The sequence below is a fragment of the Entelurus aequoreus genome, linkage group LG06 (genome assembly GCF_033978785.1).
Source record: "Entelurus aequoreus isolate RoL-2023_Sb linkage group LG06, RoL_Eaeq_v1.1, whole genome shotgun sequence".
Classification (NCBI taxonomy): Eukaryota; Metazoa; Chordata; class Actinopteri; order Syngnathiformes; family Syngnathidae; genus Entelurus; species Entelurus aequoreus.
In genome coordinates, this window is record NC_084736.1 from 22,793,530 (window position 1) to 22,821,329 (window position 27,800).

The following is a 27,800-nucleotide window of genomic DNA, read 5'->3' on the forward strand; positions in this document are numbered from 1 at the left end:
TCTCCACATTTTAATCTCTACAGCAACTTCAGATCTATCCGTTCATTTTTTTAATGTATTTAGTTTGTCCTTTTTGTCAAAGAAAACTCAGTTTTTTATATGGTAAACATATTTTCCCCCAAAATATTTTTAAGTTGAATATTTCACGTGAAGTAATTGGAGCTGTGAATGGATCAATAATTCATAACATTGATTTTGATTCATTATTTTTTTTAGCAATGACAATTTTAAAGCAATATTGTTATCAGAGTCGACATTGCAACTTTTTCTCGTTACATTTCACCAGTTTGCTCTTTTATCCCACTTTTTTCTTTTTTATAATGTGAAAAAATGGCCCCAGGGCCACACATTGAACACCCTTGATATAGGCATATGTATTAATTAATTTTGAATACTGGAGTAAATAAAAAAACATACATTAATGTTTTTCATTCTTTTTTGCAACTGAATATAAGTCCACTTGACATATATTTGAAAAATGTAATATCTGGAAATAAATAATCACTGTATAAACTTTGAACATTCAATTGTTTTATTGTGAAAAAGTCTCCCTTCAAACACTCACAGCATTGAAACTGTACAATCAATAATTTAAAAAAAGAAAAGAAAAAGAAACATTTCAGCTTATTTCTCAGCCACACAGACACATTCACACCTCAGCAGCTTTGGACCCAAAAATAGTGTTTCACTTGAGTGTGGTTCTAAGTCTCTGTTATAAATCTCACAACACTGATCCTCTGCACACGCCCAACAGGCGATATCACCCTGCTTCCCTGAAAGGGTCCTGAATCTTCTTTCTCTCCTTGTCAACAAAATAATTTAGAATCTCAGCTGAGTAAAAAAAACCACAGAGGAAGATTTAACAGCAAAAAAAAGAAAAATGAAAACACAATTACATGTTTGAGTCCATGACTGTGGACAGTAACAACAACAAAAAGTTTTCTTGGTCGTCATCAGAGTTCTTCTGGAATTCTTGTCAACAACAAAGACCCAAATTCATTTTCCAACTGAGACGACGCACGTCTTGTTTTTTTTTTTCATAGAGTTTATCATCACAACGTCCCTTAAAAAAGAAAGCTGAAATACATTAAAGCCCATTTTTGTGCAAAAGACCCCCAGTAAGTGGCACAAGCATTAGTTCCATTTGCGGTTGTATAGTGGGAAGGGGATTCATATGGCCCCATTCGTCGCGGTTGACCTGACACATGAAACGTGACAAATTAGGGCGATGCACTATCCACTTTAGCCGCCAGACGGCAGTAGAGTGTTGAATATCTTAAAATGTGTTTTATGGGCAATTACAACTTTGCTATGTAGAGTGGCACTTTCCATCATTTCAGCAGACTGCATTGCAAAATGATTAACCCCCTGACCCCCACGTCCTCTCACGCAAAATCAACACAGGAAATGGACCGTATGAATCCCTTCTCTACTGTGGTTTATACCCTACACTCAATCCAGATTGTTAAACATATCATGCGGGATATACAAAAAACAAATTCAAATCATTTGGATGTTTTTTTGTTTTTTTTTTATGATGCATGCTTTGGTCGATGGTATGTGTGGCCACTTTGCGGAGAGCAGCGAGTGGAAAAGTAGTGGCTGGCGCAGGAAGGAAGGAAACACATTCCCAACAGGAGTGTTGCTAGAAACAAAATCTACAAGTTGTCTTGTGAAAACATGAAGCAGAGAAAAAAAAGGTCTGATCGGCTCCAAAATGTAACCGCACGAGCCACAGGGCTGCAGTGTGGAGAATGTTTGGGGATACAAATAAGCCATGTGTGTCTGGAGGCTTGAAAAAACACAAGTAAATCTCTGAAAACATCAAAGTTAATGTAATTTAGGGGGTTAAAAGACACTAAAAAGGTGATTTGGCCAAGTGAGATAGAACAGTGATTCTCAAACTGTGACAAGTGGGCTCCATGTATCTAGTGGAAGGCCCACAAAGTTTGTAAAAATGTACTGTACTGTTTTTTGTGCGTTGTGTGTAATGTTACAGTAGGCAAACATATTAAATATACTTGTTAAATAAAACTTATGCCTTGTTTTTAACGAATATTCAGCCTTACTACGCTACTGTGTTTTAATGCTGGTCATTATGGTGGTTCATAGAGAGCCAAGTGTTTTCTGAGGTGGTGACAAATGTTTGAGAGCCAGATAGAAGTCGAAGTGGCACGGCATCAAAAACACAGAGGAAAGACACGCTGAGGAAGGGGAGCCTCTGAAAAAACAAACCGATGGAAAAAGAGGCGAGAACAACGTGCGGTGGCGTGGAAGGAAACATGGCAGAGGGAAAGAGGGGAGGAAGATGCTGGAGGATGAAAGAGGAGCGAGGAGCTGCAGCGCACTGATGAGGCCCTCCTGAGATCTATGAGAAGAGCATCTATTATTCAGCAGCACTGAATCATGTGACGACGTGCGGGGGCGGCATCAGAAGACGTGCCGTGAAAGCAGCGCCATCGCATTCCCATGCAGCAGATGACACCTGGATGCAACATCTGCCATTTCCAGTGGCGCCCTGAACGCATCAAAATGTAAATTTTATTGTGCCGACACCTGAATCATTTCAGCAGTTTCACTGCTAGGCTCTCAAAACGGACTCAACAGGCACCTAAGTGAGGAATGCCCAAAGCGGGGCCCGTCGGCTCATTTTATTTGGGTGGCTACCAAGCTGCACGAGCATTGATAGCATGTATGCTAGACTACACGAAAAAAATTAAAAATACAAATAAAAATAATAAGATTTTACGGTAAAAACCTGGGAGACAAGTCGCTGGAATCTACCGTATAAGGACCAGTGGTACCATTTTTCCATTTACAGTAATGCACTGTAAAAACAAGGAACACAGATTTTGCAGTAAAAAAAAAAGTAGCAGCTCAGTCGACAGAAAATTACGGTCAAAATAGCAGTGGTATTGTTTTTCAATTCACAGTAATGCACTGTAAAAAACAAACAAAAAAAACGTCTGTAAATGTTTACGGTAAAAAAAACAACTGGTAGCTCAGTCACCAGATTTTTTATGTAAAAACAACATTGGTAGAGTTTTTCAATTTTCAGTAATTTAACGTCAAAACTAGGGCTGGGAATCATTGGGCACCGCACGATTCGATTCAGAATCCATTCTCGATTCAAAATCAATATTAAGTGGGTGCCAGTTCTATGATGAACTACATTCCTCCATAAAATAGGCTCTGATAAATGTTTATATTACTTAAAAGAAAACAGGTTTTGATTAAAAAAATTCTACTCAAACATTTAATAAAGTCAAATACAAATAAGGCAACAAGAGAAGTATCCAACACTTCTCTTTTCTAAAGTAAATTTGTGCAGCAGATATGATCATCTACATCAACAATATGATTTACCTGAGTCGCTGGACAGGACATTTAAAAAAAAGCTAAATATTTTCAATTGATTTTTTCTTTAAATTAAAAATTGTAACAAATAAAAATCGCGATTCAACCGAAAAAAAAACTAATTTGACACCCCTAGTCAAAACCACTGTACATTTTATGGTTAAAATCTGTTAACTGAGCTGCGAGTTAATTTTTTTTAACAGAAAATCTATAGATTCCATTTACAGGACAATTAGTTGCCATCTATTGAATCTGACAGTCTCTACCGACTAATATTCATGTATGGCGGTATGAGGCTAAATTCCTCACACATGGTGCTGTTGCATGGTAAAAAACCAGTAGCACATTTTCACTTTGGCCCTTGGGGGAAAAAGGTTTGGGCACCCCTGACACAACACAAATGCAACACGCAACCGTCCATGAATGCCACACACACACATAGTTATGCAGCAACATCTTCCAATGAAAAGAGCCAGTTTTCCTCGCAGTCGTGTGTCAGGAGATAGATGTGTTTCGCAGGAACAGCTGGACCGCAGCTGTCCAACACGAGCGGATGGCGTAACGAGGGCAGTTTCAACGCGATCGCGGGTACAGTGAGTCATGCCCCTCCGATATAAACATTTAGCAAATAGTTTTGGCGGCGCACTAATAAGCAGATGGGCTCGTTGGCAGATTAAAAACATGAACGCCATAAAAAACAGTTGTCAAGATTGTGCTTTGAAAGCAGCGTTGGAGTTTAGCAGAGAATACTGTTGATGGTCGGCGTTTGGAGAGGAACATAAATACTTTGGGTGCACAAAAATATAGATTTTTATCTGAATCACGATTCCTGTTCATCCGTATCTAAACTAAAATCGATTAAAGCTTTTTATATCCTGTAACCTGTTTTGAAAAACGTTTTTCTTTATAATTATTATACCAAATAATACAGTGCGAGAATCGGTTTGAAATGACAATTGATTCCCAAGAATCGGAATTTAATCGTTAGGTGACGAAAGATTCGCACCCCTAATAAATACGGGATTGTGTCTACTAGTAACACTACGTTGGTGTTGAAATTGTGTTTTAGTATGTGTGCGATATGATTTATTTATTGCTCCTTTGTTTTTTCGTTGTAGCTGTACGTAGAAATGGCGCCACTGAAGTGGCAGCTGGTTGCGTAGCTCACTGCTCTTTAATGTCCTTTGTTTACCTATTGTTTTGCAACCACATCATTTCCCCACGGTGGGATGAATAAAGTCTATCCTATCCTGTTTATTGTGGTTCCAAAGTGCACTGGTGCGACAACTCTTCCTGTTTGTTTACACGCCAACACCCACCTCCACACTCAAAACGAGACCCCTAAAAAAGAACAACTTCCTGCTGCTTGTTTGTGCTAAAACTACCTTTTTAACCTCCGTCTCAGAAACCACCTGAGAAACTTCAGACATATCAGGAGGGGAAAGGGGCCAAATGCGGCATCGGGGCTCAGTGCATGTATTACTAGCATGTAGTAGAATTACTAATAGTATTCTCAGGGCGTTCAAACGATCACAATGGACTGTTTGGTTTGTTTCAGAAAACGTTTAGCCTGTCATCCAAGTAGGCTTAATCAGTTCATGCTCATAGGCTTAGATCGGTCAGACCCAGTCTAGCAGCTGGTGCCAAAACATCAACTATCTATACTCCGACACAAGGAGGGTGAGCCTGGGCAAGGATGGTTAAAACTGTTGAGATGCAAAAAGAGCAACCCTACTGTCAATACCGACAATAAATTCCCCTCAATCGCTGTGGAACGACCATTAACAGCCCAAAATGAGTCGGAAAACCCACGTTGGCATTCGATTCAGTTTTAGAAAACCCAAAACAATCCAGTTAAGATTGGTTACACGCCCTGGGAATACAACGACCTGGATGAACGAGAACATCCGTAGACATTACTAGTATTCATAGTACTAGTAGGCAAGCCAAAGTGTATGAGGAGATCAAATACAGTTAAAGGAAAAACCAGGGAAACTTTCTTTCCCTTGACTTGTGCCAAGCCAGAAACCAAGAAATAGATGAGTCATGTATTGTAGCAGTGGCTGGTGTCCATGGCAACAAGCCATCCCACTTGAAAGTAGGCGGTGATGCGTGGAACAAAAAAAAAAAGGAACCTCAAAGAGTGGACCCCTTCTTACTGGTCACCACTACTGAGGAGGGCTAGTAAAGAGTCACTAGTCAGGAAGAGGTGTTGGGGGCGGGGTTTAAACCTCTTGTGCAGCATCAATTCAAAGGCCAACCCAAAGAGGCGGTGGAGTGTGCTTGTGTGCGAGGACTTTTAGCTTATTGACTTTTAGAAAGCAGATGAAAAAGGTTTGCGATGCAGACACACAATGAGCGTACACACGTCTGTACAAGTGGACAGCGCCAGTCTCTCTCATCTGACTCGTTAAGTAGCAGCGGGACACTCAAATGTTTCACTTCTTCTCTGCGACGGGCCCCTTGGCCACGCCCCCTGGCAAGGATCTGAATGGTTGGGGCATGGTGGGAGCGGCACGTCATTCCGAGGGTCGAGGGGTGCGCCACTTCCCTACACTTCACGCCCTCCTGCATCCCGGCGAACGCCGCAGGGTCTCGTCATCGTCCGCAGGGGAAAGGGGGAAGTTAGGACATCTTGCAGTTGTTGCGCGTGCAGTTCTGCGGGGGGCTTTGCGGTGGACGGATGGACTTGGAGCGCTTCAGGCTGTTGCCCTTGGAGCCGCCGGCGGGGTTGGCCAGGGAGTAGGAGCGTCCGTGCATCATGACGGCGTTCATGCCGTTGGCCATGGAGAAGGACTTGAGGTGGGACTTTATGGCCACGGGAAGCGGGAGCTTGTCGATGAGGTGGACCGGCGTGCACGACACGATGGCTCGGCAGCAGAGATCCTGAAGGCTGAAGACTGGAGAACAGAATCGTTAGTCAGGTGACGTTTTTGTTTATTGTGAAATCACTAAGCGATGGGTACCAAATACGGCCCTTTTTTGGCACCGACCGAATCCCACCGGTGCTAAAAGGCACCAATTGACATAAAATCCAACAATGCTACGTTACGTGTGCGTGACGTCATGCCCGGTCGCACTTTGGCACTTGGCAATCACTCCAGCAGCACTGAGAGCGGACTCAGCCAAACTACCTCTAGATAGCGTTGCAATTTTAAATGCCAACACAGCAATTGACAGAGAAACTCTTCAACACGAGTTAAGTAAGGCGCTAGCCTGATGCTAATACACATTGGCTTTTCTATTGACATGCTACTGATTAGCATTATCGATTTTACATGGCAATTTCAGCACTTTCAAATGTGTTAATCAAAACTATAACTGAGATGCATGTTACAATCAAACAGCTTGTGCATAGTTAGTACAGTCAGACGGTAGAGCATTCGGCCAGAAACTTGAGGGATCCTGGTTCGAATCCAGCTTCCGCCGTCGTCATAATTGCTGTTGTGTCCTTGGGCAAGACACTTAGTCCACCTTTCTCCCAGTGCCACCCACACTGATGTAAAGGTAGATAATGGGTTACTTAATGGGAAAATGCAAATTTTTTTTAAATTTGGCTTATCGTTCACAATCATTCTGAGAGACAAGAAGACACATGTCTTTTTTGGGGGATTTTAAAGATGATACAAACGCTTGAAAGATGCAGTCACAGTTGCAGCCATCAAAGCCCTCTAAAATTACTTCAAAACCCTCCATCAATGTTTTTTATACACACTGCAAGTCTATATATGATGTAGTAACACAGTGTTTTTCAACCTTTTTTGAGCCGAGGCACATTTTTTGCTGTGAAAAAATCCGGAGGCACACCACGAGCAGAAATCATTAAAAAACGAAACTCAGTTGACAGTAAAAAGACGTTGTCGCAATTGTTGGATATGACTTTAAACCATAACCAAGCATGCATCAATTTAGTTATTGTCTCAAAGTAGGTGTACTGTCATGACCTATCACATCACGCCATGACTTATTTTGAGTTTTTTGCTGTTTTCCTGAGTGTAGTGTTTTACTTCTTGTCTTGCGCTCCTATTTTGGTGGCTTTTTCTCTTTTTTTGGTATTTTCCTGTAGCAGTTTCATGTCTTCCTTTGAGCGATATTTCCCGCATCTACTTAGTTTTAGCAATCGAAAATATTTCAGTTGTTTTTATCCTTCTTTGTGGGGACATTGATTGTCATGTCATGTTCGGATGTACATTGTGGACGCCGTCTTTGCTCCACAGTAAGTCTTTGCTGTCGTCCAGCATTATGTTTTTGTTTACTTTGTAGCCAGTTCAGTTTTCGTTTTGTTCTGCATAGCCTTCCCTAAGCTTCAATGCCTTTTCTTAGGGACACTCACCTTTTGTTTATTTTTGGTTTAAGCATTAGACACATTTTTTACCTGCACCCCGCCGCTGTTTCCCACATCTACAAAGCAATTAGCTACCGACTGCCACCTACTGATATGGAAGAGTATTACACGGTTACTCTGCCGAGCTCTAGACAGCCCCGACACTCAACAACAACACATCATTTGCAGACAATAATTACTGGTTTGCAAAAAATATTTATAACCCAAATAGGTGAAATTAGATAATCTTCCACGGCACACCAGGCTGTATCTCACGGCACACAAGTGTGCCGCAACACAGTGGTTGAAAAACACTGTAGTAACAGACACGTTCATATACCAATATGTAATATGTACAATATTTACCGTATTTTCATCATTTTAATAATTTCCGGGACTGATTTATTTCGCGCTTTGATTTCTGTTTCCATAGCAGCGCACTTCTGACTTCTGACAACATGTGTGTTCCTACGTCTGGAATCAAACACGAGTGAGTGTGTTTTCTAATCATGGCAGACTTGGTAACAGACAACAAAGACAACTATTTTTGGACAAATGAGGATTCACAACCTTCTTTTTGAAGCTAAATATACTGCTGCTTATAGATGCGAGCACGAAGAAAGAGTGAGACGTTGGAGCAGACAGAAACCAGGAGAGGGGGATAAAAGCGATTTTGAGGCTGTAAACATGGAACTTGGAGCCAAACTATTTTGACATAAATGGATTGCTTACCCAAAATCAACAGGAAACTTCCCCGGCCAGCTGGACCAGACAAGTCACTTTAATATTTACCATGATACACGCAGCACGTCATGCATGTTAGTACAACTACAGTACATACGCTGTCTGGCTAGCTGTGTACAAAGTAACAAAACATGAAATGTGGGATAATACTTTACAGATATTGTAATATGATTGTTCATGTTTTTCAAGCAGTACAGATTGGTGTCGTATCACATTGTGTTGTGCATTACAAACTCAAATGCGTTTTGTGTTGTTGTAGAAGTCAACTTATCTTTTGCCGTAGTTAGCTTTGACGGCTAATACCGAAGCATGCCGATGTGTTACTACGATAGTTCCTCAGTGTTTGCTCTAACAATAACAATGTCTATACAGCTTGATTATTATAAGGGTTACGGGACGTAAATTAAGTATTGTTGACGGTTTTTGAATGCATTTTTAAAGTGATAGCATTGCTAGCCACCTAAAAGTAGCCGGTTTTTATGTTTTATATGTTAGAAAGCGGACAAAAAAAACAACTTTTGTCTTCTTGTCTCTCATAAATATTATTAACGATAGGCAAAATTCCCCAAAAATGCAGTTCCCCTTTAATGTAAAGTGCTTGGAGTCATCAGAGAAAAAGCGCTATATAAATATAATTCACTTCACTACAATACTTACAGTATTAACACTTTTTAGGGCGCAACAAAAGACCTGACAGCAAAGACTGAACTGACTAGCCAACATCCCATAAACTATACACTACACATTATTATAATCAGCTATTTTTTAATGCTTCAATAACAAAATTGATTATATTAGCAAAAAACATATTTAATAACACACAAAAGTACTGAAAATTGATACCATTAAGTACCAGTATCGATTCCCAGATACCAGGAATTGGTACTGTATCGGTTCAAATGAGAGTGGTACCCATCCCTGCACCTGACACGCACCTCGGTTGGGCTTCCAGAACTTCTCCATGCCATGTCTCATCAGGACAATGCGCGACAGCTCCGTGAAGGACTCGATGACGTTGAAGTTGCACAGCGGGCTCACTTCGAAGAAGGTCATGCCGTTCTTCTCGGCGTAGGCCCGAGCCTGCTCGGTGGGCACCTGCCGCTTGAAGGCCAGGTGGAGCCGGTTTCCCACCAGGATGCGAGGCACGCCGGGCGCATGCTGACGGTGGAACAATCAGAAGGGGTTCATTAACATCAGACTTAATACACGCCGTATGACATCTCAACAAAACGTTACTGCATGGCTGCACTCACCTCATCAATCTCCCGTATCCACCTGTCAATGCCATCAAAAGACCAGCGGTTGGTGATGTCGTACACGAGCAGGATGCCCTGCAGGAAGACAGAACATAACACGTTCTAGAACCTTTGGAACACTAAGGTTTCTAAGCTATCAGTGGCATGCCGCTCACCTGTGCTCCGCGGGAGTAGGAGCGGAAGATAGTGCAGAACCTCCCCTGTCCTGACGTGTCCCTGAAGAGCACAAGAAGAAGACATCAAGGCAACTGGAAGGTGATGGAAGATCCCAATGACCGCATTTAGGGTTCTATTCTTCCAAAAAGCTGCGCAAAAATAAGTCTGTCAATGTGTGCCTTCATCCAAGGTGTGCACTCTTGGTGAAGAAACTCTTAAAAGGGGAACTTCACTTTTGTTGGAATTTTGTCTATCGTTCACTATCCTTTGAGAGCCAAGGAAACTAAAGGTTCTTGGTGGCTAGCAATGCAGCTAATGGGAGCAATCGATTCTACCTCTAAATCACTTTAAAAACCGTCAACAATACTTAATTTACATTCTCAGAAAACTATAACATCTATTCTGATGGCTTCAATTGAGACACCTAGAAACATCCATTCAGTTGAGGATAAAAGGGCCATAATGCCACTCTGTATTAACTTTCAAAAATCAAAATGCACACCAGTTGTTTTCTTATGAGAGTGCGACCACACCGGAAGTCGACCGCGCTATCGCCCATGTTTTGGGGGCACAGACTTTTCAGCTGGTCATCATTGAACTATGTCACTTTTGAATAGAAAATATGTTTTTGTATGTCAGCTGTCAAGCTCACTCAGGCAAGCACACACACAAACACCTGTCTGAGCCTAAACACAACTCTTAACATCACAAATAACATCAGGGTGGTTATAATAACAAGTGAAAAAAGTTTTATCTACAGATTATTGTTCAAATCTAGTCAGGAAGAAGACGCTGTTGTAGCCTACATACACATACTACATCACCATGACGACTAGCGTACAAGTTGGATTTATACAGCCTCTTCAAAACGAAAGCGTTATCTTTTTCATGGATTTTAATTACATTTACAGGTGTGAGGAAAACTCCATCCCCCACAATTTTCACGCAGCTTTTTGAGGGCCTGTGTCCAATAGCAGTTTATACGCGACCAGGAAGCAGTTGAGTAGTTTGCGGGAGTTGAATGAAGTGTGTGTACAACGCTCGCCAGAGATGATGCAACTATTGTGTTGTGGCATGCTACAAATAGAAAAATAAAGTACCATAAATTCTGGACTATAAACCACTACCTTTTCTTACGCTTTGAACCCTTCGGCTTATAAAACGGTGCGGCTAATTTATGGATTTTTCTTTGCTTATGGCCATAATGCCAATAGTTTAAAAAATAAAAAAGCAAAGACACTGAAATGGTGTGTTATTGTTTGTGCTTTGGCGCTATCTTTTGGACGAGTTCACTCACTGCAGGTGCTGCATTGCCCTTTTGTTTAGAATGAGCTTCCAACCGGAAATACAAGTGCCGTTCCGTCTTTTGAATTGCCCATAGCGTTTCTACTCATATGGATTCTTGATTCATCACTCCAAGCAATGTTTGTAAGTTTTACAGTATAACTCAAACAATTCTTACTTACTAAACCGTCCCATGTGTGTTGTCTCTAGGAGTGTTTTCATGCATATTTGTATGTGCTGTTATAATGCAATGAAGCTCACGTTGTTAGCATTAGCTAATATGCTAACACATTTACGAGTGTCTTTGTTCGTATTATTAACTTACAGTGGCATTCTTTTTGTATCGTTTCAGTTTCGTAAATTCACCAAAACATCACCGTGGACCTATGGAGTCTGTTTAGCTGTTTGGAGAGCTAGCTTCCGCAGCTAGTGGGTCCATGACCATGACTTCTGTTTTGTTTGATCAGCCGCTTTACTGCTGTTTTACAGACACAGTTTGGTTTTGGAAACAATTAAGGTATGTTAATAAACATTTCTGTGTAAATAACTAATTTCACGACATATACACTATATTGCCAAAAGTATTTGGCCACTTGCCTTGACTGACATATGAACTTGAAGTGCCATCCCATTCCTAACCCATAGGGTTCAATAATATGTCTGTCCACCTTTTGCAGCTATTACAGCTTCAACTCTTATAGGAATTTTCGACCATTCTTCCAAAAGTGCAATGGTGAGGTCACACACTGATGTTGGTCGAGAATGCCTGGCTCTCAGTCTCTGTTCTAATTCATTCCAAAGGTGTTCTATCGGGTTCAGGTTAGGACTCTGTGCAGGCCAGTCAAGTTCATCCACACCAGACTCCGTCATCCATGTCTTTATGGACCTTGCTTTGTGCACTGGTGCACAGTCATGTTGGAAGAGGAAGGGACCCGTTCCAAACTGTTCCCACAAGGTTGGGAGCATGGAATTGTCCAAAATGTTTTGGTATCCTGGAGCATTCAAAGTTCCTTTCACTGGAACTTAGGGGTCAAGCCCAACTCCTGAAAAACAACCCCACACCATAATTCCTCCTCCACCAAATTTCACACTCGGCACAATGCAGTCCGAAATGTACCGTTCTCCTGGCAACCTCCAAACCCAGACTCGTCCATCAGATTGCCAGATGGAAAAGCGTGATTCATCACTCCAGAAAACGCGTCTCCACTGCTCTAGAGTCCAGTGGCGACGTGCTTTACACCACTGCATCCGACGCTTTGCATTAGACTTGGTGATGTATGGCTTAGATACAGCTGCTCGGCCATGGAAACCCATTCCATGAAGCTCTCTGCGTACTGTGCGTGGGCTAATTGGAAGGTCACATGAAGTTTGGAGCTCTGTAGCAACTGACTGTGCAGAAAGTCTTTGCACTATGCGCTTCAGCATCCGCTGACCCCTCTCTCAGTTTACGTGGCCTACCAATTGGTGGCTGAGTTGCTGTTATTCCCAAACGCTTCCATTTTCTTATAATGAAGCCGAATGTTTATTTTGGAATATTTAGCGAGGAAATTTCACGACTGGATTTGTTGCACAGGTGGCATCCTATGACAGTTCCATGCTGGAAATCACTGAGCTCCTGAGAGCGGCCCATTCTTTCACAAATGTTTGTAGAAACAGTCTCCATGCCTAAGTGCTTGATTGTATACACCTGTGGCCGGGCCAAGTGATTAGGACACCTGATTCTGATCATTTGGATGGGTGGCCAAATACTTTTGGCAATATAGTGTATATCTGCAGTTTATAGTCTGGTGCGGCTAATATATGGGAAAAAAATAAAATAAAAATAAAATAAATTTGTGGGTGCGGCGTCTGGAAAATATGGTAGTCGTTCTACAAGGTAAAACTGTCGTCTTTTCCTTAATTAAAGTCAGTGCCGTCACTGATGCCACTGATGGACGGCAAAGCTCGACAGGTTCGGGGTGTTGCCGTTCAACAGCCGTTACGTATCAAGAGGAAATCTCGGGTTAAAACTCACGAAGGTACATGTCCCCATGGGAAATAACACACCTCTAGCTTTTCTGTGGCACCTGCATCTGAGTGGGATGAGTCACGACAACGACGAGTAGCGGCAGCACACATTGGTGGGGAACGGTGTGCGCGAAGCGAAAAATGGACAGAAAAAGCGCAGCGACACGGCGGAGGAAAGCCTGAAGCAGCATAAATCAAAAGGATTCTTCAGCAAAACTTCCCTCCCTGGGGGAACAAGCAGGCGCTGGCTCTTTCCACCCTATTTCTACTAAACACATTTCACACTCAGCCCCTCTACTGGACGTGTGTATGAGGCATGGAAGGACATGCGGTGCTAGTTAGACATGGTTCTTAAAGATGTAAATCCAATATGTCTGCTCCTGCTGCAAGGAGAAAGAAGTATTCACTAAGAGGCTCGATCAGTGCTTCTCAAATAGTGGGTAGCGTGAGAGGTAACAGCGTATATCTTGACACATACAGATAGATAAATAAATAAAATATTTAAACATTCACTTCATGTGAAACAATTATGTCCCCCAAAAAATTAACTGTGAGCAAGTTTCACACGGCCTCTTTAATGCAGTGCTTCTTAAATAGTGGGGTGAGGGCCCCTTGGTGGCGTGAGGTGACGGGGTAAAGGGTGAGTGAGAGGTAATAGCATCTTTAGTGTTAATAAATAACTATATTGACAATTACAAATAAAAAAACATTAACTTCAGGGGGCGTGAACAATATTCTGTCCCTTAGGGGGGGCATGAGAGAGAAAATAGTTAAGAACCACTGGGTTAGAGGAACTCACCAAAGCTCCAGCTTCACCCTCCTCCCATCCAAAAGGATGGTGGTGGTCTTATAGTCGATGCCTGCATGGACAAAAGGAGAGGAACGTTATTGGTTGTAACCTTTCATTGAACTAAAGAAGAGGGAATTTACCCACAAGGCACCACATAATGTCATAACTAGCTGGTGAAGCTAAAGCGTGTAAGACAGAACAGATTTGGAATATTCATGAATAGTAATGAATCTTTGAGCTCTGGTGATCTAACACATAACGTTGTTCTTATGGGATGTTTTGGATCATCTCTTGTATTTATTAAAGTTAATCAGACCTTTAGTGAGCACTACTCATGATGATAGATGAAGCAATAGAACAAGGGTGTCCAAACTTTCCCCACTGAGGGCCGCACAGTGTCAACTTAAAGCATGCGGAGACCATTCTGATATTTTTCATTTTTAAAACCAATACAATATATAGATTTTTTTTTAAACTTTAGGGCTACCCCCAAGTTCGGTCCAAGGACCCAAAGGGTCTCAGCCATAAGAATGTGAAAAATAAGTCATTTGTAATTGTTTTATTATTCAATTCTAAATCTCTAGATCAACTACAGGTTTATCTGTCGATATGAATTTTTTTTTTAAATTGTAAATGCCGTTTTTGTCAGTCATAAGTTATGTATATATATATAAAAATCATTTATTTTATGTCAAAGAAACTAGTTTTTTTATGGCAAAAACATAAAATATGCAATATTCCCCCAAATGTTTTTAAAGTGGAATATTTGATGTGAAGTAATTGGAGCCTTTAAAAAAATCTTACTAAATTCTTGGGGATCCAAGAGGGTAACACTCATAGTGTTAAAAATAAATATATATTATTTTTAAATTCTACTTCCAACCCTTAAACCTGCAGTTCAACTTCAGATCTATCCGTTTATCATAAGTTTACATTATTTTTTTATGTTTTTAATCGATTTGTTTGTTTGTTTGTTTGTTTTACGGCAAACACACAAAATATGCAATATTTTCCTTTCAAATATTTCAAAGTGGAATCGTTGATCTAAAGCAGGGGTGTCCAAACTTTTTCCACTGAGGGCCGCACACGGAAAAATTAAAGCATGTGGGGGCCATTTTGATATTTTTCATTTTTAAACCATAACAAACTATATGCATTTTTTTTATTTATTTTACCTTTAGGGGTCCCGGGGACCATAAAGGGTCTCAGTCATTAAAATGTTAAAAATAAGTCAGATTATTTTTTTTTTTTAAATTGTTAAACGCTTACAGTAAATCTCTATATCAAATTCAAGTTGATATAAAGTAATACAAATTAAAAAAAATGTTTTATGGCTTTTCTGTCAAAAACAACTTAGTTTTTTTATAGTAAAACTGAAATATGCAGTATTTAGTAATTAGAGCCCTAAAAGATCAATAATGCAGGACACCATTGATTTTAATTATTTCATATTTTTGAGTAATCACAGTGAAAAGATAAATAAAAAATAATTTAATATATTTGGGATCCAAAAGGTGCCCCACTCATAAAGTGATACATTTTTATTAGGTTTTTCTTTTACTTTTAACACTTAAGTTACGAGATCAACTTCAGATATATCTGTCGATTTTATGCTGGAACTATTATTTTGTTTGTTTTATGCGCTTTTGTCAAAGAAAACTTTGATGTTTTTATATGGCTACTACACAATATATGCAATATTTACCACATAAAACATTTTAAAGTGAAATATTTGAAGTAATTGGAGCTCTGAAAATAATTCATTATAACATAGATTTTTTGTCATTATTTTTATTTTTTGAGCAATGGCAAAAAAAGAAAAATTAAGAAAGACAAAAGAAAAAAAAAAAACAGCCTGCATGGCAGCTTTTGTGTCAACATTGCGACTTTTTCTCATTAGATTTCACCTCATTCCACTTTTTTTAATGTTCTTTTTTTATTTTTACAATAGTATTTCCAGAATGTGTGGCGGGCCGGTAAACAATTAGCTGCGGGCCGCAAATGGCCCCCGGGCCGCACTTTGGACACCCCTGATCTAAAGTAATTGGAGCCTTGAATAGGTCAATAAATCATAACAACATTGATTTTGATTCATTACTATTTTTTCCAGCTTTAATGAGTCATTGCATTATTAGAGCCAGCATTGTAACTTGTTACTGTTCCATTTCACTTGTTTGCTCTTTTATTCCACTTTTTTATGTTATTTTTAAAATGTATTTTCAGAATGCGCCTTTAAAATATTTGCTGCAGGCTGCACTTTGGACACCCCTTGCAATAGAAGATTCAAGGAAAAGGTTAGAAGTAGCATACAATGGTCCAACCAGGACCTTTCCGTTTTTATCACGTCTAATAATAAGTTCATTGTTAGGTGTAAGGTTTAACGGCACAAAACCCGTCTGACTACACCTGCCGTTACGTGTCCAGACATGTTCCTCAACTGCTTTCTGAGCTTTTCACATGGCTGGTAACTCCCTCAGGCTAAACGAGTGAAGCGCTGCCGTATGACTTCTACTTTCAGCTTCATGAGAGTGAAAACTGCTAGAAGGCCATACCATATTTCTTGGAGGCCAAGAGCAAGCATGGTTGTCAAAGGACATACTTAAATAACTAATCAAGTCTCTTCCTGTGCTGGGAACGTGTTGTATAGTGCTACAGGAGTTGCTGCCCACTTTCCAAGGCTGGCGCGCTAATAGCAACTGATTCTCCAGTGTCATGAAGCCTCCCTTGGCTAAAGTGCTGAGCTAATTTCATTGCACAGATGGAGAGAGAGTGCTTCTTGCACCCCGACTGCTGTTGGCCTCACGCCATGATCGATAGCAGCTCTGATCACTTCTGTTCCGGGAGAGCAGAGCGTGACTTGCTCAAGGATGGATGTTGATTTGTGTGGCGTCTGCTGTGATCAGCCTTTGTCACCGATTGTCACCAATTGCACAACCAAGTCATACGTGTGGTGACATACACCTATAATCACGATTAGGATTATCATTGCGGTATTTTCGAATGCGCTCAAAAAGTACTTATTCATACACTTTTGACCAAGTTATTTTTTCAAATAACCAAAATAAATAGACACAATGTTGAGAGCCACTATTTTGCGTGTTTTGTTTTTCTTACGCTTCACTGATAGTGTTTTAGTCTGAGTATTTGATTTGTTTTAATGGCTGAGCTTTTTTTGTCCTAAATATAGTTTTGTACTGAGTAGGGGTGTAACGGTACGTGTATTTGTATAGAACCGTTTCGGTACAGGGGTTTAGGTTCGGTTCGGAGGTTTACCGAACAAGTTTCCACACGAACATATTAAGTAGCCGCCAAAGCTAAAGTCTTAACAAGCTGCTCCGCTTCTACTGCCTATGTCTCTGTCAGCACTCCGCAGCACTCTCCATCTGTGCAATGGAATTAGCTTAGCACTTTAGCCCAGCGGAGGCTTCATGACACTGGAGAATCAGTTGCTATTAGCGCGCCATTGTCCCACCCACACAACCATCTGATTGGTTACATACAAAGCGGGAACAGCCAATCAGCAGTGCGTATCAGAGCGCATGGAGTCAGTGCTCGTCGTGATGAGCATGTAGGTGTTTAGCAGGTAAGTATAATGCAGCGGACTCTCCCCAAATTATAATAAACACCTCCCAGTCAACTACTAGTAACATCACTATGAGCCCGTTGACGTTCTAGAAATATAAAAGGCAGCTCAGCTCGTTCGCAGTCCTGGCTTGAGGTGAAGGCTAATTCGCTTTTAGCGTAACGTTAGCTCATTTTGCGGTGTGTGTGTGTGTGTGTGTGTTACGGACAGCAAAGCCCTGTCTGTCTGTTATTTCACTTTACCTTTTTCTGTGTTGATTGAGCTGTGTTGAAGCAGCAAAAAAGGACATTATGTTAAATGAAGAGTTTCCTGAAGCTGTCTCTGATAGTTGATACAATAATGTAACTGCATCATTAAGCCTACATGAACTCCATGGTGTTCAGGGATGAATAGTCTCTCCTATTGCTATTGTACTATTTTTTCAGCTATAGTTACATAAATCATTAGTAATGGAGCAGCCTAGTTTTGAATGGCAAGGTCCCTGCTATCACATGTTGATAAAAATATAACATTTACATAATAAAAATCAACTACATGCTTCCCAAATGCTGTAATAAATTAAGCATGATGAAACTGTTTAATGTTGCACTTTTTATATGTAGAAGAAAAGTTCTGTCATTTTATTTAATCTGAGCAACAACTTGAGGCAGTTTAATGTTGATTAACGTGGACCCCGACTTAAACAAGTTGAAAAACTTATTCTGGTGTTACCATTTAGTGGTCAATTGTACGGAATATGTACTTTACTGTGCAATCTACTAATAAAAGTCTCAATCAATCAATCAAAAAAAGCACTTTATATGTAGAAAGGTTTTGTTAAGAAACCATTCTGAGCCTTATCTTATTTAGTTTTTATTTTATATATGTTGACCACATTAACCCTGGCAATGGACCCTGTGTGTATATGTATGTTATGTCATTTTTTGCAAATTTGGTAAATAAACAACCAAAAAATGTATATTTTGTTGTTTTCTTACTGTACCGAAAATGAACCGAACCGTGACCTCTAAACCGAGGTACATACCGAACCGAAATATTTGTGTACCGTTACACCCCTAGTACTGAGGCAATTTTATGAATTTAAATGAAAAGTAAAAAACTAATAAAAGCAAATATTAATAATAATAATAATAATACCTGGGATTTATATAGCGCTTTTCTAAATACCCAAAGTCGCTTTACACGTGTGTGTGTGTGTGTGGGGGGGATTAAAACAACTTTATTAGGAAAAGAAACTAAGAAGAAAAATAAATAAATAAATAAATAAAAAATATTAGTATTAGTATTAGTATTAGTAGCCCTAATATTATAAGTATTAGGGCCGGAGCAGCAAAAAGCTGCAAAGGCCCTATTGTAATTGTTATTTATCATTTCTGGCGGGCGTTGTGGCATCCTACTCTGCTCAGCGGTCCTTAAACGCATCGTAAAAATACCTCCGTCACATATGCACAATTGAATATTCTATTTGCTTAGATAGTAATGTGTTTATGTAAGTTTAGATTAGAATACGCCGTTTCTTAATGGGGAAAGTAGATGTCTCTTGTTTTCATGTTAGCATTTAAGCTCACGAGCATAGCCTCCGTATCATAATTTCATTTATTGTTACATCCCTAGTAGTGTCATCCATGTTAATATTGTCATGCACATAGTATCATACTGGTAGTAATGGCATACATCATGTAGTAGTGTCATACATGTAGTGTCATGAACCCAGTGTCATACACGTAGAATCGTATCATACACAGAGTAGGGCTGGGCGATAGACACCTAATTGATATTAATAAAGAATGTGTTCAATAAATGTTCATTATTTTTTTACCTTATATGTCGGAAGAAAGCAGAAGTTGCAAAGTAAGGTGGTTTGCATGAGCAACGGCACTCGCTTTCTGGTAATCGAACAACACAGGAAGTGGTCAATGATAGATGGGAGTGACACGCTAACAGCCAATCAGGTAACAGTATCCAATGTCAAGTATGGTTGCGCCATCTTTTTGTCTCACGGGAAATTCTATGTATGGAGTGAGAAGAGAGTAAAAATGAAGAAATTGTGGATAAAGGGGGAAAAGTCACCTAGACAATATGGCAGTTTTTTAGATTTTTGCAAAAGGACCATAGTCTGTAAATAATGCAAGGTGCTTGTCCCCCACCAATACTGGTAATACCACACACTCTTTAGAGCACAGTGTAACATCCTGGCAATAAACCTACAGAAAATAGTTCTTCTCAGGTTTGTCTATGTTTACATTTTCACACTTTGCACTATTTTCTTACACTTCATTAAGCATTTCTTACGTATTCCTTATTTTTGCACCGTTTAATGTGTGATCATTCATCACCACACTTTAATCCAATCACAGTCTTCTTCTACTGGCCTGATTTGTCCTCTTCAAATATTTACTTTGGTCACAAAGCTTCTTAGCCAAAGGAAAAGACACCAAGAGTTGACATTCTGTGCACTTTATAATTGATGAAGACACTTCTCCGCTCTCTGGCAACAACAAGAATAGCATCCGGACCTTTTCTCACGCTATTCGCTCCCAATGGAGCCATGATTACAACGAATGCTCCATTGCCCTATTAGCCTAACAAGGAATGTTTCATCATGTATATTGTATAAATATTCATCATGTGTTTCCCACAGGACTGCAATCTATTTGTGGTGGTGGGTTAACAAAGTTCAATTTACATATATTAAAGACAAATCTTTGTGTTACTAGTTATTAGTATCAACATTTCAACTTTTTCTTGCAAACTTTTTGCTCATTATTTCTATTTTTACTTTCTTATAGTTCTACATTGTGCAACAGACCATTAAATTCGCAAATGGCCCCCTGGCCGCAGTTTGTCTACAGGCACCCCTGGTTTACGTATTTTACCGGGAAGTGTCATGAGCCAACGGAAGAGTGTCTTCAGGCTCTGTCTTTTTAGCGCCATCAATAGTCACAACTCCTGCAAGTCAAAGTCTGGGATGCACGCTTGTGGCGGTGTCATGCACACCTCGCCTTGCCCTGCATGTCTGGATCGCCAGTCTTGTGTCGAATACTTCAGCCTTCATGACAGCTTGTATTTGTAAAGTATGCAAAACGCAATAAACACTTACTGTTTTTGTTTTTTAATGCATACAATGTGGATACACCTCTGTACCGAAACCGAAGGTTGCAAACGGGGAAAAAATCAGAATACATATATTGTTACACAGGTAGGCGCTGATAAAGGTTTGCATGTACACACGGCGGCAGGATCAGTGCTCGCGCTGGACATCCTCCGTCTTCAAATATTTACTTTGATCAACATTTTGAACAGTCAGAAATAAAAAATATTAGACATATCATCTATTCAGCAACATCATTTTATAATTTTATACCTGCTGGATGATATAAGGGGCTGATTAAAACAAATATAATTGACGTGTTTTAGTGTCTCTTAGTATTTTTTTTTATGACATTTGTTTTTTTACCACATGCTGACGTGTGACGTACAAAGCTGAGGGGCATGTTTAGTGTGTCAGTGGGCGCACACTCAGAGCGCACAAGGAGAAACAGTGTGGAGAGGAAAAATTACAAATAGAGGCAATTCTACTGGTTAATAAAGAGGGTGCGTGAAGCGAAATATGAAGGTAATTGGGCTTCAAAACTATCGATCAGGGTGACGCTTTGTAAACACGGAAGCGTTGCGCGGCAAGCAGTGCTTTAAAACATGCCTCACAAAAGGTGGCATGATTCAAGTATCACAATCTTTGCTTCAAACTTAAGGAAAACATTTAAATAACAATCATCCAGACCTGCAAAATGAGTTTCAGCTCCCCTGTTGTGCACATGTAGATACGTAGACGCACACATAGCCGGTTGGCTTCTTGCCAAATATTAGCGGAGTTAAAACCACACACGTAGCGCAAACTAATGCAAGTGAAAAACTACATTTTGTAAGAAATTGCTAAAATGTGTGTTTTATCTTTAACTCAACCTGCTACATGTTTATCTGTGTAGTTTCAGCCATAGTAATGTTTTTAGTATTTGCTAATGCTTGTATTTGTCTTAAAGCACAGACAGTGGCCACCATAAATCATGAAGCATTTAATATTATGTCAGTAAAGCTTTCTCTACTATTCTAACCTAATCCTAGATTATGGCAAGATAAATGTAATGTATAAATTGTAAATGGTTCTTTGAGTGCAACAATAAATAATGCCTCTTAATTTTTGGTAGAACATGGATGAATCGCCACCAACAGATATAAAACACCAATATCGTAGGGCTGGGCGATATGGACGAAAAAGTACAGGTATATCTCCATATATTTTTACTTAAACTCGATATTCGATATAAATCTCGATATATTTTTCGCTGAAAGTATACATATAAAGATATTCATTTTTGAGCGATATTCAGTGAAATTGAAGTGAATGACAACTGTACTGTAAACAGTCAGTGGCACTTTTATTAACCCAGTTAGTCAAGATGGGTAATAACAGCACAGAAAAGAAACTGTTTAAGTAATACAGATTCATTTAATTTTTATTTTTATTTCATTTATTTATTTATTTCAGGCAATGACATAAAAAGGTACAAAGTTGACAACACATAATAATATAAATGAATATAGTGCAAAAGGTAATGTATAGTATGTAATGCATAATTGTCCAGTTTTGCCTGAAAGGGAGTGGGAAGAAGATAATTGATTTAATCCCACCCCCAGTTCTCCATTCAGTGATTATTCACATGAGTTTCATTCTTACTTTGTTCAAGGATTATAATACAGATGTTGTATCATAGTGGCATTACCACAGGTAACAATAATTATTACACTGTAACAATAATTTGTATCAACAATGTAGGAATAATGAATATACCAACAATGGTAATAGACAACATAGCAATAATGGTAATAGACAACATAGCAATAATGGTAAGGAAACATTGAGCACATGTTAACACTTTGAGACAGAGTATAGCAGCAGGTCAAATTAAAGACCCTCATCTCTATATTTGAACCAGACCCCATGTTTGTATAATAGTTTAAATTGATTAATAGTTTGGCATTGCTTGTGTTGTAAGTCCAGTTTGTTCCATAGTTTTACTCCGCATACAGACACACAAAAACAGATTTACATAACATAAATAAAATAGAAATTTTCTACGTAAAATAAATAACATAGCTGTGCAAATAATACAAAATGTATCAGACTCAGATAAAAAAAATACATTTGCAGGCAGGCACTTTGTGATTTCCCTAACAGGTTCGATGACCCGCCCTATCTTGCCTCTGATTGGCCTGTCTCTAACCAATTGGGACTCATCATCGTAAACAACCAACCAATCATGGATGTTCTTATACGTGCAAGCAGTCTTGGAAGGAGGAAGGGGAGGGGTTTAATAGGCCATAGGGGGAGCGGGGGAGAACAAGGAACACAACAAATAAGCGGTGTTTGGTAATTTTAACGTGAAATAAATTATATCTATATTTTCTTAATTCATATCTTGTCTAAAAATATATCGATGTATCTTACAAACTCGATATATCGCCCAGCCCTACAATATATGGGACGGCGTGGCGAAGTTGGTAGAGTGGCCGTGCCAGCAATCGGAGTGTTGCTGGTTACTGGGGTTCAATCCCCACCTTCTACCATCCTAGTCACGTCCGTTGTGTCCTTGAGCAAGACACTTCACCCTTGCTCCTGATGGCTGCTGGTTAGCGCCTTGCATGGCAGCTCCCACCATCAGTGTGTGAATGTGTGTGTGAATGGGTGAATGTGGAAATACTGTCAAAGCGCTTTGAGTACCTTGAAGGTAGAAAAGCGCTATACAAGTATAACCCATATATAATTTATCATTTAATATTGTGATAGTTTTCAGCCGTAATAACACCCAGCCCTAATAATAACCCTGAGGGATTGTTCTTTTCTTGACGCCTACTTACCAAAACCACCAGCATGACCCAACTGTAAATAAACACGACAACTGAGAATAAACACAAAGTCAGGAAAGACTGTATCATGAAGTGACGACGTCTGCAATATTTGTGTACACCTCCACGGTGACAAAGCATGAAGATGAGCTAAAACTGTCGTTCACCGATGAGGTCATGGAAAAAGCTGGGCGGACTGGCTGGGTTGACAACAATGTCCATATATTCATGTGAAAGCAGCGTGTGTTTAGATGCCGTGGACAGAGTGTCCCTTGTGTTGTTCTCATTACGTTTGTGATGAGCAAGCATGACACAACAGGACGAGCTGAGGGTCCAAAGATGTGACGGGAAGAGACGAGGCCGACTCACCGCTGCTGTACGCGTACGGGGACTCGGCCGAACCGTCCTGGAGGCTGTCCAGGATCTCCCCTTTGCCCACGTCGCTGTCCCCCACCAGGAGGAACTTGAGGAGGTAGTCGTAGCTTTTCACTGGGCTGCCCTGACTGCCCATGGCATGAGCTGAGCCCTGCGGGACGTGGAGATGACGAGGATGAGGAAATGACAATGACACAAACACTACCCTGCTCCAGAATAAAGACGTCCATGGGGGCAGGAACCTGCTGGCTACACAGTCCAGTGTCATGTGTAAACAACTGGACCGGACCAGCAACAATTCATCTGGGATGAGGACTTAACACAGGGGTGTCCAAACCTTTTCCAGCGAGGACTGCATAAATAAAAAATGAAGAATGTGGGGACCACTTTGATACATTTTGTTCATTAAAGATACTAAAACCAATACAAAAAGGATCCATACATGTAAAACTATCTGAACACAACATCCATATCTTAGCTACCAAATAATATTCTACATAATTGTGCCCTACATTAAGATCGGTAGGTTGTGAGTTCTGCCCACTGCTCGCCTCACCTCCCAGGAGGTGATCAAGGGTGATGGGTCAAATGCAGAGAATAATTTCGCCACACCTAGTGTGTGTGTGACAATCATTGGCACTTTCACTTTTAATTTGCCGGTATTAAAATGGCTAAAAGAAGTACAACTGACAATACTACAGTAGTATTGTCCACGAGACGAGACCAGAACAATCAGACCGTGCTGTTCAGTATCTTGGCCACTGATTGGCTCAGCCTCAGGAAGCATTACTAACAATAATATGCTAACTTTTTTTTGCCAATTTTGCAGACAAACGCCTCAGACTTATATAACTTGGTACTTGACATGCTAAATGTTGGCATGCTAACAATAACATGGTAACATTTTTTGCCAATGTTGTAGCCGAATGCTTCAGACTCATATAACTTGGTACTTGACACATGCTAAATGTTGGTATGCTAACTTTTTTTTAACGTGGTCCTTGACACATGTTAAATGTTAGCATGCTAACTTTTTTTAGCCAATTTTGCAGCCAAACGCCTCAAACTCATATAACTTGGTCCTTGACACATACTAAATGTTAGAACTTTATTTGCCAATTTTGCAGCCGAATGCCTCAGACTCATATAACTTGGTCCTTGACACGTACTAAATGTTAGCATGCTAACAATAACATGCTAACTTTTTTTTTTTTGCCAATTTTGCAGCCTCAGACTCATATAACTTGGTACTTGACACATGCTAAACGATAGTATGCTAACTTTTTTAGCTAAATTTGCAACCAACCGCCTCGGACTCATAAATTGGTACTTGGCAAATGTTATCATGCTAACAATAACTTGCTAACTTTTTTTTGCCAATTTTGCAGCCGAATGCCTCAGACTCGATAACTTGGTACTTGACAAGTGCTAACTAATAGCATGCTAACAATATAATGCTAACTTAATTAGCCAATTTTACAGCCAAATGCCTCATACTCATATAACTTGGTATTTGACATGTGCTAACTATCAACATTAGAGATGTCCGATAATGGCTTTTTTACCGATATCCGATATTGTCCAACTCTTAATTACCGAAACCGATATCAACCGATACGATATATACAGTTGTGGAATTAACACATTATTATGCCTAATTTTGTTGTGATGCCCCGCTGGATGCATTAAACAATGTAACAAGGTTTTCCAAAATTAATCAACTCAAGTTATGGAAAAAAATGCCAACAAGGCACTGCCATATTTATTATTGAAGTCACAAAGTGCATACTTTTATTTAACAGCCTCAAAACAATAACAGTGCAATACTTTTTCATAACATGGTCACTACTGCCTAGTTTCTCTTGTTATATTCTTATTTTACTGTTATATTTTTATTCTCATTGTTGCTTTTTATTTGTATTCTTATTGTAATATTTTTCTATTCTGTTTCCATTTATACCCCCATTATTTACTTTTTACTTTTTAAATTCGATCTCAATTCTGTACACTGCTGCTGGAATTTTAATTTTCCTGAGGGAACTCTCCTGAAGGAATCAATAAAGTACTATCTATCTATCCAAACAGCAGCTTGGAATTTGGGACATGCTCTCCCTGAGAGAGACTATGAGGAGGTTGAGGTGGGCGGGGTTGGGGTGGGGGGCGTTTAGGGGGTAGCGGGGGTGTATATTGTAGCGTCCCGGAAGAGTTAGTACTGCAAGGGATTCTGGGTATTTGTTCTGTTGTGTTTATGTTGTGTTACGGTGCGGATGTTCTCCCGAAATGTGTTTGTCATTCTTGTTTGGTGTGGGTTCACAGTGTGGCGCATATTTGTAACAGTGTCACCCTCAGTGTGACCTGTATGGCTGTTGACCAAGTATGCCTTGCATTAATTCGTGATGAGAACAGCCGGTAGATATTATGAGACTCGGACGGCACACCCCTGATTGTAAATAATGTAAATAATTCGATGTGATTATCTTGTGTGATGACTGTATTATGATGATAGTATATATGATAGTATATATCTGTATCATGAATCAATTTAAGTGGACCCCGACTTAAACAAGTTGAAAAACTTGTTCGGGTGTTACCATTTAGTGGTCAATTGGGCGGAATATGTACTTCACTGTGCAACCTACTAATAAAAGTCTCAATCAATCAATCAAAAACGCACGCACAGGAAATGCCTTTAAGGTTTATTGGCACTCTGTACCTCTCCCTACGTCCGTGTGCACAGCAGCGTTTTAAAACGTCATACATTTTACTTTTAGAAACCGATACCGATAATTATGAAACTGATACAGATAATTTCCGAATATTACATTTATTTAAAGCATTTATCGGCCGATAATATCAGCAGCCTGATATTATCGGACATCCCTAATCAACATGCTAAGAATAACATGCTAACTTTTTTTTGCCACTTTTACATTCGGACATCTTAGAGTTACCGGTATATAACTTGGTACTTGACACATGGTAAAGTTAGCATACTAACTTTTTTTAGTTAAATTTCCGGTTGAACACCTAAAAGTCATATAACTTGGTACTTGACGCAATCTGTTAGCATGTTAAATACCATTTTAAATTTGTCTGGTGCATTTCCGCTCTTTGCACATTACAGCATTTACACACAATTTCTCTCAAAATGGCATATTCTAGTTTTTTGTGTAATATTCAAATCCTAGATGTTTCTTAGTTTATCTTTTGAATTTGTCACGGGCCAATAAAAACAAAGCTGCGAACCGCAAATGGCCCCTGTGCCGTACTTTGGACACCCGTGTTCTGCAGGGAAAGACAAACTAGGAATCTTGTGGCAGTATGGGACATACTTTTGTGGGACCTACAAACACTGGCAAAACAATCTCAAGGCTTTAGTGAGACCTATGTGAAATATAAATCATTACAAACTTAATTATACTAGAGTTGTAAACAAGCTGTCTTAAAAGGGTCTAAAGTGCTAGCAGGGGAACAACAAGCTAATAGCCAACCAGCTAAGCGGCTATGCTAACACGGATGACCGCTGCTAACGTCATGGAGGCGCACAAAAATTATTTAAAGACGCCGTCACTGGACATATTTATCCCAGGTTACATGCTGGGGTTAACGGCTAAATAAAACACGCGTAGCTGTTTAACGGCTAGCGAGCAAGCAAAATGCTAACCTGGTGAGCTCAACTTCCAGCGGCGTCTGCGTGATCCGAGGCCGCCTTTTCGTGCTCAATCCCGGGTATAAAGATTATTGGAACCTTCCTCCGTTACATCCGAGGACTCGTCGTGGAGAAAAAAACGCCGCGGAGGATTAATACAGCCGGTCCAAATCTCTGCGTGTGCTCCGCCGTGTCAGCCCGCGACATCCATGTTAGTTCGCTCCTCCGAGGCATGGTGTTGGAAGAGAAGCCGACAACAGGGACGCCTCTGCCGCCGCCTGACAGATCACTACTGCCGCCTCCTCTCCAGCTGCAGCACCCTAGTGCTAAGCCCCGCCCTCTCAGTCGTCCAATTGGTCGCTTCGTTCAGC

General features: G+C 40.0%; 1 protein-coding gene across 2 annotated transcripts; it reads right to left on the reverse strand.

Moving 5' to 3' along the window:
• Nucleotides 1-520: 520 nt before the first annotated feature.
• LOC133651990 (ras-related protein Rab-40C) lies at nucleotides 521-27,696 on the reverse strand. Of its 2 annotated transcripts, XM_062050285.1 has the most exons (7): nucleotides 27,445-27,696; nucleotides 23,775-23,931; nucleotides 13,928-13,988; nucleotides 9,837-9,897; nucleotides 9,679-9,756; nucleotides 9,361-9,583; nucleotides 521-6,257 (listed from the first exon to the last, which is right to left on the reverse strand). In XM_062050285.1, the coding sequence occupies exons 2-7, from the start codon at nucleotides 23,914-23,916 to the stop codon at nucleotides 5,983-5,985; spliced, it is 840 nt and encodes a 279-aa protein (XP_061906269.1). In that variant the 5' UTR covers nucleotides 23,917-23,931; nucleotides 27,445-27,696; the 3' UTR covers nucleotides 521-5,982. The 2 variants fall into 2 exon arrangements, with proteins under 2 accessions (XP_061906269.1, XP_061906268.1); XM_062050284.1 differs by lacking the exon at nucleotides 27,445-27,696 and having other exon boundaries at nucleotides 23,775-24,164.
• Between the last annotated feature and the right edge of the window lie 104 nt (nucleotides 27,697-27,800).